This window comes from Zootoca vivipara, chromosome 14 (assembly GCF_965207765.1).
Source record: "Zootoca vivipara chromosome 14, rZooViv2.hap1.1, whole genome shotgun sequence".
NCBI lineage: Eukaryota > Metazoa > Chordata > Lepidosauria > Squamata > Lacertidae > Zootoca > Zootoca vivipara.
Window position 1 is genome coordinate 12,439,952 of NC_142597.1, and position 14,235 is coordinate 12,454,186.

At 46.8% G+C, this 14,235-nt stretch overlaps 1 protein-coding gene across 5 annotated transcripts in view; it reads right to left on the reverse strand.

Moving 5' to 3' along the window:
* Positions 1–5,729: 5,729 nt before the first annotated feature.
* SLC37A2 (solute carrier family 37 member 2) overlaps positions 5,730–14,235 on the reverse strand; it is a 58,004-nt gene continuing 49,498 nt past the window's right edge. For 2 of the 5 annotated variants that reach the window (XR_004693978.3, XR_015947134.1), the window contains exons 17-20: positions 13,986–14,050; positions 11,153–11,206; positions 8,148–8,194; positions 6,015–6,107 (exon numbers count right to left, since the gene is read on the reverse strand). Coding sequence is in view for 3 of the 5 variants with exons in the window: in XM_035139149.3 (XP_034995040.1) it covers positions 8,173–8,194; positions 13,986–14,050 (87 nt within the window). In the remaining 2 variants the exon portion in view is untranslated. Of the gene's footprint in view, positions 6,108–8,147; positions 8,195–11,152; positions 11,207–13,985; positions 14,051–14,235 lie in introns of all 5 variants that reach the window. The other 3 variants (XM_035139150.3, XM_088658233.1, XM_035139149.3) reach the window with 2 other exon arrangements.

Genomic DNA, 14,235 nt, shown 5'->3' on the forward strand with positions numbered 1-14,235 from the left:
GAAAGAAAGCTGGGAGCTGGATGGCTGGGCCAGCCAGGTTGCCACATCATGCCTCTTTCCATATGAACCTACCCTGACCCTGAGATCATCTTCTGAGGCCCTCCTTCATGTGCCTCCTCCTCGAGAGGTCTGGAGGGGGCAACACGAGAATGGGCCTTCTCTGCAGTGGCTCCCCATTTGTAGAATGCTCTCTCCAGGGAAGTTCACTTGGCGCCTTCCTTATACACCTTTAGGTGCCAGGCAAAAATGTTCCTTTTTAACCTTTGATTGACCTGACTGACATCCTATACCCTTTTAAAATGTGGCTCTTTGGGGGGGGGTATTGTTTTTGTCTTTATTTTATATATTGTGATCTTTTTTGTGAACCGCCCTGACACCTCCAGGTATATGGCGGTATCATAGCTGCCAAGTCTCCCGTATTCCCCGGGAAACCCGTTTTTCCAGATGTTCCTAGCCGAAGAAACGGATTTTGTTTGTTTGTTCCCGGTTTAGTCTGGTGCGGTGGCCATTTTGGAACTGGGCGGAGCATGCTCAGAAGCGACTTTTGATGCTGCTTCGCCCAGTTCCAAAATGGCTGCAGCGTGACTTCTGGTGTGGCGGCCATTTTGGAACAGGGCAGAGCAGCATCAAAAGTCGCTTCTGAGCATGCTCCACCCAGTTCCAAAATGGCGACAGCGCTACTTCTGGTCTGCTACTTCCGGCCCAGTCTCTTATTTCTCAGGCCGGAACTTAGCAGGTATGGGTGGTATATAAATTACTACTACTACTATTAATGTGGCAGATGCTGCGGGGACAGGCAGTGGTGCTGGAAGCCTGTGTGCCACAAACTCTGCCTTGGACCTCCTATGGTAGCTTGCTGCCCTCAGGTTCAGTGCAGGGTTCTGTCAGAAGGGTTCAGTGTCGAAGGAGAATGTCAGTTCCATCGCCTTCCGTGTGGAGAATGGGGGCAAGTGCCATTTTGTCCTTTTCCACAAGCAGCAAAACGCTTTGGGCAAGTCCCGGTGAACGCTTTTACCTCCTGGAAACAGGGGTACATAGCCAACAGAGGGCTCCTCCACACTTCCATTTGTCCTGTGTCTAGAAAGCATGGGTCCGAGTGGTTTTCTGCTTGGCCTGTGCTTTCTAGACTTGAGTCTGAGCAGTTATGCCTTTGCTTCCCCCCAGAAAACATTCTTTAGTGCTAAATTAGAGCAAACGGAAAACACCATTGCTGTCCATCCCCATTCAGCGCTAAACCACGGGTTTTCCCAGGAGAAAGCGCAGGCAGTCCAGCTCTGGCCTCCTGCCCCATTGCTTCAATTGCATTGTTCCACAAAGTTTGACCCCCCCCCAAAAAAATCCCATTTTTCACTCATCAGCAAAGCTTTCTTGGGGCTTTCTGCCTGAACGCATGTGCTTCATAATGATGAAGGTTTCGCTGCTAGATGGTGCCGTTGGGACTATATAGCCTGACTCACTCGATCTATGCCAGGGCAACCCTAATGAAATAAATCCTAGCTGGTTTTAATTGCTTGAGGTTTCAGCCAGCTAAATGAATAATGAATTGGCTCTTTATCTGGGAGTATGTTCCGGTGAATTCAGTGGGGCTTACTTCACAACAGAAAGGCATGAAATGGCGCTGTACTTGTGCATGAATTTGCTTATCTCTTCCTTCCCTGAGCATGATTAGAACTCGCTTCCTGTGCATGTCCCCATTGGCACTCCCCCACCCCCACCCGACCCAGCCGCATTAAGGCTCTCAGCTATGGGTAATTTTACAGAGTACAGTTTGCACTTCAGCACAATTACCCAACAGAAAAGTGAGTGGGATTGAGATCAGGTTAGGATTCAGCGCACTCCAGTTCTACAGTTTTTGCACTGGTTGCTAATTTGCTTCAAAGTCTCATTCAGGATTACATTGGCATATACAGTAGAGGCCTAGAAAACTTGGGTCCAAAATACCGGTGGGAAACCTTCTTCCTTGCAGGCAAGCTCTGGTGTTGAAGCCAGCTAGAGATGCCTTGCTGATATTGCCACTACCCATTGAGGTCTGCAGAATTATGGTATGCAGGTTTTTGGCTAACTGAATAATCTAGGGCCTTTTAAACTGGGGGGCGGGTGATTGCTTGTTACTATGGTGTATATTTGTGTGTTTTTATATTGTAAACTGCTTTATGATCCTCGGACGAAGGGTGCTAAAGAAATTTAATAAACAAACAAATAAAGCATCAGGGCCTTATCTGGTATAGCTCCCAGGCTATGAAATACACCACAACCACAACCACCACTTCTGCACAAGGCACTTCTGTGCTTTCGCTTCTGTGTAATAGCTTAAGACGAGGGGTGGACAAATCGATCAACTTTTGTTTCTCAGTTTCCTTTTGTTTCTCCACTTTTCCACATCCGTTTTCTTGCCTGGAGAACTGAACTGCAAAATTCAGACAAGAGTAAATTTCAAAGGACGGCTGTGTTTCAGTTTGTTTACTTCTTCAGAAAATGGGAATTAGGTTGTTTTTAAATGTGAACTGAAACACACTCCCACCCCTAGACACCCTTTTGCCCAGATCTTTGCTGTATGATTGAACAATACACAGCTTCCCCTTCATAGTATTGCGATCATTGGCTGTTGTTTTAACTGGTGTTTTAATGTGTTTTCTGTTACTTTGATACCGTGTTTCTCCAAAAATAAGACACCGTCTTATATTTATTTTTCCTTTAAAAAAAACAAACACGGCGGCTTATTTTCAGGGGGTGTCTTATTTTTTTCATTAAGTATGGTACAGTTTAACCTACAAGGTTAAACTGCCTATCACTATGGCTTATTTTCAGGGTATGGCTTATTTTCGGGGTATGGCTTATTTTAGGAGAAACACGGTAGGTATAAACCGTACCCTTCGCTTTGTGGGTGCACCACTCCATGCTGTGGAACATTATCCCAGCAGAGATTTAACAGACATTCTTGCTTTTCACTCCCAGTTATCCCTAGATGATTCTTTCATGCCGGGAGGCTGATCTAGTTGTTGAGTAGGCAGCCATTTTAATGGCTGTCATGCATTGCTTTTAAACTGGGTTTTTTCCCTAAGTGTTTGACTATCACTGCACATGCCACCTTGATATTTTATGAATGGGTGGTTTATATAAATACCTTTTATAATAAATAAATTCATGGCTAAGGGACTGAAGTCTTCCCCCTCAAAACCCACTGGGATGGGCCCGTAAGAATAGCCTGCTGAATCAGGCTGGTGACCCATCTAAGTCGGTTGTCTTGTTTTCAGTGTCACAAACCAGATTCCTAGGAGAAGCCCACATGCAGGACGTGAGCGCAGCAGCTCTCTCCCTGCCTGCATTTTCCAGCAGTCGTTATTCCGAAACATAGTGCCTCCGACCTCGCAAGCAGAAAATAGCCATTGCGGCTAGTAGCCGCCATTGATAGCCTTCCCCTCTGTGAATCTGTCTGGTTCTCTTTAGAAGCTGTCCGAGCTGGTGGCCCTCACTGCCTCTCAGGGGGTGTGAATTCAGTTTAACGATGTGCTGTGTGAAGAAGTACTTTGTCCGGAATCTCCCAAAATTCAGCTTCACTGGATGTGACAGCAGAACGCCCCCAAGGACAGACTCAAGCACCCCTCTCAAGACTCCGAACCTGAGTCCACCTCCTGCCCAAGCCACGCCACACAAACTTGCACCCAGGTGACTGAGAGCGTGAGCAGGGCACAACATGAAAATATACAAGTTGAGCCGGCTGCATGCCCTGCTTGAGAGCAGCTGCCCTGCTCCGTGTTTTGCGAGCTGTGAAGAAAAGAGATGCAATGCACAGGCCTGCAGGAGGTATGTGTGCTGATTCTTTGAAGGTGGGTGGCTTTTCGCTCCCGCATGCCTGAATTAGACCTCCGCTACGGACAGCCCCATCACTAGGGCTGTAATTGCAAGCAGGTGACCGTAGAGCTTTCATATCTTTTCATTAGCCTCCCAGACCCAGAAAAACTGGCGTTGTCCTCTCACGGGACTCCGTGGGTTTGAATGCACCTTCCGGCTGAAGGCCTGGCACACAAGGCTAATTCACCAGGACACAGGAAGTCTCCTTCGGATGATGCAAATGACCTAAGATGTGTCGATGCCTAAATTAGCACTTAACGGATAAACTCTCTCCTTCAACAGGAAGCTGCCTTACCCCAAGTTGGACCAATGGTACGTCAGCTGGAGTATTGTCCACATCACTTGTGGTAGATCTCTGACCCAGGGGCCAATTGTGAACTTCCACATCTCTCTGGCCATGCTCCCTTCCAGCTCTGCTTTGCACCCTGCCTCACATCTAGCCGGGCTGGACTTTGTCTTTGAACTCCCGACAATGCCTCATTTGGTCTGAATATGTATTTTGTGTGTGTGTGAACTAACTTTCTAAAGGCAATATTTACATTTGCTGCCCCACCCACTTTTGTCTCTGGCTCCGCCTACACTCGCATGTGGAACCACTCCCCCCCAAGGTGGTTGCCTAGAAGGGAATGCTGAGAAAGTTTCCTTGCCCGTTTTAAAATATAATCTGAAGCCTTATAGTATAATAAATACACTCACTGGGATGTCAATCACACTGTGCTCAACTCATTTCCAAGTCAGCATGCACAAGATCGCAGCCTTACGAGATTGCAGTTGTATAGATCACTGCTCTTTGGCTGGTATGTTGGGACCTGCTAGTGGGTTATGGCCTGATCTAAGGTGGGCTGCAACAGGATCACTACCAGTCTGCAAATGTAAGATTTAAGAAATAGGGCTCCAAGTGATCGGTGGGTTAAAAGTGGGTCCTGAGTCTGAAAAGGCTGATACAGTGGTACCTCTACTTACGAATAACTCTACTTACGAATGTTTCTACTTACGAATGGAGCTCCGTCCGCCATCTTGGATGCGGTTTAGATAGGATTTTTTCGACTTACGAATTTTTAGATAGGGTTGCTTCGACTTATGAATTTTTTCTCCCAATGCATTCCTATGGGATTCAACTTACATTTTTTTTCAACTTACAAATGTGTGTTTGGAACACATTAAATTTGTAAGTCGAGGTACCACTGTACTTGGCATAGATGTTAACTCATAACCCAGAGTTTTCAGCAGCACTTTCTGCCTGGTAAGCGTGCATTGCGGTCGATTTCTAGTAGGAGTATTGTGCAGCACCCAGAAAACTGCCCTTGCGGGTTGCTTTGTAGCCACTTTGAAGGGTTACAGAACTACATGTAAGGTGGACTCTCACTCCCAATGACAACAGTTAGGAGGGTATAGCTGCTCCCACTGGGCCACAAACAGGGTGATACAGCAACTCCCATGTGGGGAAAGGTTACAAGATATGGGGCTTCCTAGTTGAGAGGAAAAAGGCGACATGGCAAGAGGTGTATAAGATGTAGAGGAAGCAGTCAGAGAAAAGGTTTTCTGCTTCTCTCGCGAGACTAGAACTTGGGGACGTCCAATGACGCTGAACGTCGGAAGACCCAGGACCAAAACTTTCTGAATGAGGCAGTGATGGCCACCATGCAAGATGGCTTTAAAAGAGGACCAGACAAGTTCACAGAGGATGAAGCTATCGGAGCCTACTAGCCACATCTCCACTGTTGGAAGAGAGCTGTTGAGTTCAGGTCCAGATTGCAGGCTTCTCAGAGGCCTCTGGTTGGCCACTGGGAGAACAGGATGATGGACTAGATGGGCCATTGGCCTGACCCAGCAGGTTCTCCTTATGTTCCAGGAGACAGAAAAGTACCACCGACGGGTCCCGTGCCATTTTTAATAATAAAAAAATCGCAGTAACAAAAGGGCAATTGATACAAAACAGATGCTTTGGATATGGGCACGGATCTCAAACATGCCAGCTTTTCTTCTCCTTTGGTTCCACGGCATCATGTTCCCCTGTTCCCTTCCATCAGTTATTCTTCTTCTTTCCTTTTCTTTTTTTTTAAAAAAAGTATGAAGCTGGTGATCAGCTTGACTGGTGTTCGGCAAGAGAGTTCTCTTTGTTTCTGGAGCACATCCCGTTTCAGCTTCATTTATTCCTCCCGCTGTGAACAAAACCAACCGACTCCGGCAAGGCTCTCCCTGTTGCCTCGATAGTTTCCTCCGGTCGCGGGGGTCTCCGTCAAAATTCCTTAAAGCTGCAAGAGCAAAGAGAGCCATTAGAAATGTCATCCTGGTGGACACCCCTTTGCAGGTGGTGGTGGGGGAGATGCCTTTTCAAGGGCCGGCAGTAGCAATATATACTCCTGAATTAAAGGAAGAGCAATAGAGACAGATTTTTCAGAGGGCTTCCAAGCTAAGGCAGTTCCTGTTGCATCCTCTGTGGCTTGGGCATAGTCTTTGGGCGAGATATATTGGACATTTGGATTTCTTTTGCAGCTGCTGGATTTAGCGGTATTTGGCAATTGGAGTCTGCGGTTTTTGCTTTACAGTTGTACCTTGGATCCCGAACGCCTTGCAAGTTGAACATTTTGGCTCCCAAACCTGGAAGTGAGTGTTCCGGTTTGCGAACCTCCTTTGGAACTCGAACGTCTGCCATGGCTCCCGATTGGCTGCAGGAGCTTCCTGCAGCCAATTGGAAGCTACGCCTTTGTTTCCGAACGTTTTGGAAGTTGAACAGACTTGCAAGGTACCACTGTATTTTGTTTTAATCTTATTGTTTCATTTTTGTTGTAGGCTGCATATATTTCCACCCTGGTGCCTTTGGGTGAAGGGCGGATTAGAAATGCTTTTTGATAAATAATTTATAAAATTATCATTATAGATCACATACGTATGTGTAATACAAATCTGGAGGCTAGTGGTGAAAGGGCATGGCTGGCAGAAGAACAGGTGTTCCTCACACTGCAGCAATTTGTTGCAGCTCCTAATCGTAGTAGCAGCAATAATAATAATAATAATAATAATAATAATAATAATAATAATAATGCTACTATGATGACCTAGACCAGTGGTTCTCAATTAGCTAATTACTGAGGATCCCCCCCCCCATTTTCAAAAACCAAACCACGGACCCCCTACTTTTTAAAGGTTTGATTACTCTATACTCTATGGCAGTTACCTCTGCAAAGCCATTTTTTGAACAAAATGCGAGGTAGCATCTAATAAGCAAAGGATTTTAGGTATACTAAAACAGACCATAAAAGCTGTGATATTACCATGCAAAAATGACAAAAGATTAGTTTGGGGGGGGGGGAGGCAAGGGATAAGACTGCAGACCCCCTGGGTGCATTCCATGGACCCCCAGGGGTTCCTGGACCCCTAATTGGGAGCCACTGACCTAGACAGAAAGTTACCCTTAAGGTGCTTCTGGACAGCCATCTATTGTGCATTGATGCCATTTGATGCCATATGCCAGTCTGTATTTCCCCACCACTTAATCAGGATTTACATTTCCCATGCTATGTTTTAAAAATAATAATAATAATAAAAGAAACACCTATTGCCAATGTCCCGGGTGCGAGATCTGAATTTGCAATTTGCACTCTGGAAGCACCCTTTGGATGAAAACTGGATTTAAATGCCCATCTGCCAAGTTCATTTTGCAATATGAACCTATTGCTGTTCTTTCTGACCAAAGCTGGATGTCACCCAGCGGCAGATGGCTGCTCACCTAGCCTCCAGACAGTCGTATTGCTGCTGGAGGGGTGAGAATGGCAGCTAGGTGCAAATGCATCAGCAGATAACATTCAGCGGTGCATTTGCACTGCGATGACGTTGCTGCTGCCTTGATCCCCCCCCCCCCGAAAAAAAAACCTGGTAAACATAAGTGCTGCAACTGACTGGAGGTCAAAGGAGGAGTGTTGCCCCACCAGGCTGCCCATTCCTGACGTCCCCAACTGCACCCACTGCTCTAAGTCCATTCCTGCATTTCAGGTTTAGAATTCAAGAGGAAGCAGGAGGAAAATCAGTCAAGACGTTGGGCACAGAGGGTCTTCAGAGGTGAAATGCAGACTCACAAGAAGGAAGTGGAAACTCAGTGGATTGCATGGGGCTCCTTCTAAGTTCCCGTGAACACCAGCTCCACCACCAGAAGTACAACAGCCTCACTTATTCCAACAGAGGTGGCACAAGGCCAAGGGAGGAATGATGAAACCTTTGACCACGAGGTCCCAAAGACACCAGAAAGCAGGAGACGACCTACCAAGTAACACCAGGGGCTTGAGACGTGGACTTACCATGACTTATGGCCCCAGAACATGCCTACTCAAGAGTGATGTCTGACCTGTGAACACAATCGATATATAGTGGTACCAGGGTTCTTGGGAGATTAGGTGGGAGAGGAAGAGTATGTTTCATTACACAACATGGCTTGATACTTTAAAACAGTGGTCATCGTGGCCTAGCTAGATGTTCCGAGGGACATTTAGCATCTCTCCTGGGGATCTCTCCAGCCATGTACTGCATGAGCTTACCAACTGAAGCCCTGATCTGGGTGCCCCTGCCTCTGTTAGTTGCATGGCCACCAGAAACAGGGCCTTTGTTGTAGTGGCTCCTGATTTAAGCCAGAAAGTGGGCCTTTGCTGTGGTGGCACCCCTAATTATGGAGCACTCTCCCCAGATGCTTTGAGCTGGTGCTTATTGCTCTGTCTTTAGGCACTGGCTTAAATCTTCCCAGTTTTTACCAAGCAGTTTCCTATAATATGGGGATTGCTTTCTTTTTAATGGTTGCCTAATGGTGCTCTTTTGATTTATTATTTTCTTTTGCTCATAAGGTATGCTTGCTTGTTTGTTTGTTTTAAAATTGATTTTTATATTTTATCCTTACCCATAGCTGCCAAGTTATCCCTTTTTTACAGGGATTTTCCCTTATGCTGAATAGGCTTCCTCGCGAGAAAAGGGAAAACTTGGCAGCTATGTCCTTACCAAAACGAAGAGATGTGGCTCAGAATACGTCTGGCCACATTCACACCATATATTTTAAGCAGTATCATACCACTTTTCAACAGCGCTGGCTTTTTCCAGAGAACCCTGGGAACTGAGGTTTCTTAAGGGGGCTGTTGGAGATCCTTCTTCCCCTGCCAGAACAATAATTCCCGGAGCTCTTTAATAATCCATCCCCCTTCACAAGGAACTTTGGGCGGCTTCCAGCAAAATATTAAAAACACGATAAAACATCAAACATTAAAAACTTCTCTAAACAGCCTGCCTTCAGATGTCTTCTAAAAGTCAGATAGTTGCTTGTTTCCTTGACATCTGACGGGAGGGCGTTCCACAGGGCGGGCGCCACTACCAAGAAGGCCCTCTGCCTGGTTCCCTGTAACCTCACTTCTCGCAGTGAAGGAATCGCCGGAAGGACCTCGGTGCTGGACCTCAGTGTCCGGGTTGAGCAATGGGGGTAGAGATGCTCCTTCAGGTATACTGGGCCAAGGCTGTTTAGGGCTTTAAAGGTCAGCACCAACACTTTGAATTGTGCCTGGGGTCTCCTAACCCCACTCAACACCCTTGACTAACTACAGCTCACACAATTCATTTAAAGTGGTTTCACAGTGTTTAAAATGTACGCTGTGAATGTGGCCTATGTCTCCCACGACAGCTATCTGTGCCTCATTTTGGGGAGCTCATCTTTGAGAACCACTGCTTTAAAATACAGCCATTCTTCTTTCTCAATCATGCACACCCCCAAATCAAAACTCTCGGTGATTTGTTAACAAGGTACAACTGGTTACGGGAATATTGACAAATTGTGAAGACCAAGGCAATTATGTGGCTGCGCAGATGATTTCCTGGACATGATAGACAAGATATGATTTTTTCCCCCCAACTTGAAATTCATTTTGATTATAAGCATTCAGGGACATTAGTCAAGAAGTCAAGAGGGGGCATCTGTGGGTCCGATGGCACGACAATGGCTTACGGAAATAGGCACCAAAAGTTTCAGTTCGATATTGGCTAGGGCTCTGCAGTCTTAAATTTGAATATTTGTTTAAAAAATAGCACATATGGAAATGGCCAAATTATTGGGGGGAAATGCTCATCTCACCAACAATATAAACATGAAAACATAAGGAGAGCCCTGCTGGGTCTTCTCATAGTGGCTGAATGTATGTCTATGGAAAACCTATAAACAGGACCTGAGTGCAACAACACTCTCCCATCCAGAGGTTTTCCAGAAAATGGTATTCAGAAGCACACTTCCTCTGACCATGATGGCAAAGCATAGCCATCATAGCTGATATCTCCATGTTTTTTCTGTGCTGTTTGGGACTCTGTTAGAACACTGTCCCCTTCTAGGCCATAAGCAACTAAGCCGATCCATGCTGGATCATAGCAAAATTCTATCTAGCTTAGCATCCTGTTTCCTACAGTGGCCAACCAGATATTTCTGGGAAAGCTACAAGCAGGGCATGAGGGAGGTGGCATTCTGCTACTGTTAGGTTCCACAGCAACTGGTACAGTCAAACCTCGGTTGTTGAACGTCATCCGTTCTGGAAGCCCCTTCAGCTTCCAAAATGTTCGACAACTAAAGCGCAGCTTCCGCTTGGCTGCAGGAGCTTCCTGCCCTCAAGCGGAAGCCACGTTGGACAATCGGCTTCCAAAAAACGTTTGAAAACCAGAGCATTTACTTCTGGGTTTTCAGCGTTTGGGAGCCGAAGCATTCCAAAACGGAGGCATTCAGGATCCGAGGTTTGACTGTATTCAGATGCATGCAGTCTCCAATGATGAAGGCAGCCTATGGCCACCACAACTAGGGCTGCCTTCAGATCCATGAGTTCATCTAATCTCCCTTGAAAGCCACCCACGTTGATGGCCACCATCGTTGTGGTAGTGAACTTTCCAATTTAACTATGTGCTGTGTGAAAAAGTACTTTCTTTGATCTGGCCAGGATCTCCACCACAGCCTCGTTGGGATGGTTCTAGGTCATGCAACTTGTTCATCTTCTTCGTTTCCTATCCTGATCTGCGTGTTTGAAACCCTCTTGATCCACTTGAGATGATCGTGTTCAACCCAAGTTATAACGCTGGTGAACTCGCAGTCCTAGACAAATCACACCTTTGCTCTATTCAGGCGAACTTAAATCTCAAAGATAGGTCGCAGGAACTGCGTGTTTTGCTACTGCGTTTTTGCCTCACAGATGTCCCGAGGGGGGAAGAGGGAAATCAAGGGAAAAATCATACCCTGAAATTTGCACACAGACCCTGCTCCACTAGATGGGAAGAGAGAACCAATGGGCATACTCACACTGCAAACTATTTCGTATCCAACATTACTGGGTCTGTTAATGCCACACAAGAGCTAGGAAGGCACATGGGGGAGAAGGTTGCTGTTAGTATTGGTTAAGGATTGGCGGGCATGTTGGGGGGGGTAGTAGAGAAATAGGGGGTTCATTCTATCATGACCAGAGCTCCACTTGACTCTTTGCAGGTGCAGTCAGTGAGAAGGGGCAATGCCACACACTATGGTCTCCGGGCAGTGACATCGCTGGTGCTTCCCAGGAGAGAAAGGGGCATCAGTGGGAGTGCTGGATTGGCTCTGCCCATGTGCCCAAACAATGCCACATTTCCTGCTGCTCCAGTAACATCACTGCAGGGAGGTCAAGTGTGTGGCAGAACTGCTCCTGGTTCTTTGGGACCCTGGTTCATAACTCTCCCTTTAGATATGACCGGAGGTCGATGACTTTAGGTATAACTTTCATGCTTGTATCTTGGCACAATAAGTCAAGATATTAAACCAGCCTTTTGGCCAGGCAAAGTGATAGCAGAAAACAAACCACCGTCTTTCGTTACACAAAGTTCCCCATCTCGTCTGAACTGGGGAACTATGGCGAACGCCTTCCAAACAAACCAGGATATTAAGCGAACCTCAAATCATGGTTTAACATCCTGGGGTTTTCTTTCAAAGCAGCTAACCACAGCTTGGTTTGGATGATCCAGAAAACTACAGTGAAATTGATGGCTTTATCAGGGACGCGGGTGGAGCTGTGGTCTAAACCACTGAGCCTCTTGGGCTTGCCGATCGTAAGATCGGCAGTTCAAATCCCCATGACGGGGTGAGCTCCCGTTGCTCGGTCCCAGCTCCTGCCAACCTAGCAGTTCGAAAGCACATCAAATTGCAAGCAGATAAATAGGTACCACTACAGCGGGAAGATAAACAGCATTTCTGTGCATTGCTCTGGTTTCGCCAGAAGCGGCTTAGTCACTAGTTACAGCAGCCATTAACAGCCATCTACAGGTTTACCACTCCCATCAACCCATCACCCATTCCCACCCACCCCCACCACCCTCTGTATATATATAGGGTCTGACACTTCTGTTTCTAGTGTATCTGAAGAAGTGTGCATGCACACGAAAGCTCATACCAAAATATAAACTTAGTTGGTCTTTAAGGTGCTACTGAAGGAATTTTTTTATTTGGCTTAGTCACTGTGAGGGGACCACCAGGGGTCAGCAGAGAGTCCAGGAAGTCGGGACAAGGGCTCTCCGATGGAGACGGAGCCCAGGATGCTAGCGTCTCGCAGCATCCTTCAGAGGGTGGTACAGGGGCTCAGACAGCGATGCAGACCCTTGGGGATGCTGAGAGTGCTAGGTTTCCAGAGGGAAGGCTGGAGGGGTCGGACCACAGCGCTAAAGAGAGGGAGGCACCAGAGGAGACAGCACCGGCTCCTCAGCTGAGCAGCTGTGGTGGAGAGGGTGCTCCACCACCCCCATCACCCCAACAGTAAAGGGGGGGAGAGGAGGGAGCAGAGGAGGAGATTCAAGGTGCCAAGGGCGTTCTGTTGGCGAAAGTCCCGACGGGGGGTGCTTCCGGATTCTGAATCGGACTAGGACAGTCATGGATTTTGATGCTCTGTCTTGAACATATGTATATAATAAAACTCTGTAAAAACCAGGCACAGAGTTTGGAGCGTCTTACTCATGAGAAAGCAACCAGCATCACTACAGCCATGCTGGCCACATGACCCGGAAAAACTGTCTGCGGACAAATGTCGGCTCCCTTGGCCAGTAAAGCGAGATGGGCGCCACAACCCAAGAGTCGTTCGTGACTGGACTTAACTGTCAGGGGTCCTTTACCTTTTAATCTTTTGTTTGCTCTTGCAAAGGGAAGAGCAACGGGGTTGTTTGCATGTGCAGGCAAAACCCTTTTTCGCTTCTTGGCTTTTAAAGTGGAGGTACCATGGTCCGAGCATGGTCAGAACATCTGCAATCCCAAGGATCCCTGGCTCCTGCATGCATCCTCAGGGCTTCACATGTAGTCTTCCCTAGCAGAAACTCTACTGTTTAATTCCAATGTTTAGTTCCAAAAGCACTTGGGTTGTGGAACATTTGTTGAGGGTGACTAACTGGAAAAAGTTCTGAGAAATCAGTGTGTTTCAAGTTATAATCCTTTCCATGCTTACCTGGGAATAAACCCCATTGAGCATAGCAGGACTTTCCCATGTATCGGACACATACAGATCAACTGAAGATGGGAAATAATCTCATAACGGGATGATCTGCAGTGCTGTTACAGATCTGTTACAGTGCTGGATCCACAACCACAGCTCTGTATCTACCTGATATTTATTTTCTTTTTGCTGCCACCGGAATTAGTTTTGTGTGAGGCCAGATCAAGGCCATAAACGAGGGGTTAGCTATTCCTGAAATAAAACGTGTAAGATTGTCAAACGCTAATTTTGCGAAGGAGAATTTTGAGAATGCTTTCAGTCTGTGCATGACTGCCCCATGAGCTGCTGGCACATGACAACCATGTCTGATAAAAGCCCCATCAAGAATGGAGCATCGCTATCCTGGATTTTCCAAGCATGCTCCGTAGTGTTTCCTCCACATATATAGGTAACTCTGACAGCACGCCATGCAATTCCAGCGTAGCACATTTCAGAACAGAACACCGCCATCTTGTTTTGCTTTGTGCACACTCAACTGGCCCAAGCAGGGGAATTCAACAGGGCTTCACTGACAGGCTGGTAAAACTTAAAATTCAAGGGAATCTGGGGGTGGAATTTTTTTAAGCACCAGTGAACCACAGGTCCCTGGAGTCATACATTCCAAAATATCCAGTCTCTGCAAACACCTACCCTCGTTTTCTTCTGTAGGAGCCGCACCACCCTCGTATTTCTTTGAACACCACACGTGAAAGGAACTGGAAGGGGAAGATATACTCAGAATTAATGATGGCAGTGGCTGTTTGGTGCATGCAGACAGCTCGCCCAGCATTTGTTTGTCCATGACGTTGCAATGATGCCTCTGGGCTTAAGGCACCAGAAGCTGCCTTATACCTATTCAGACCCATTGGTCAATCCCACTCAAGCTTCCATCTGCTGCAGG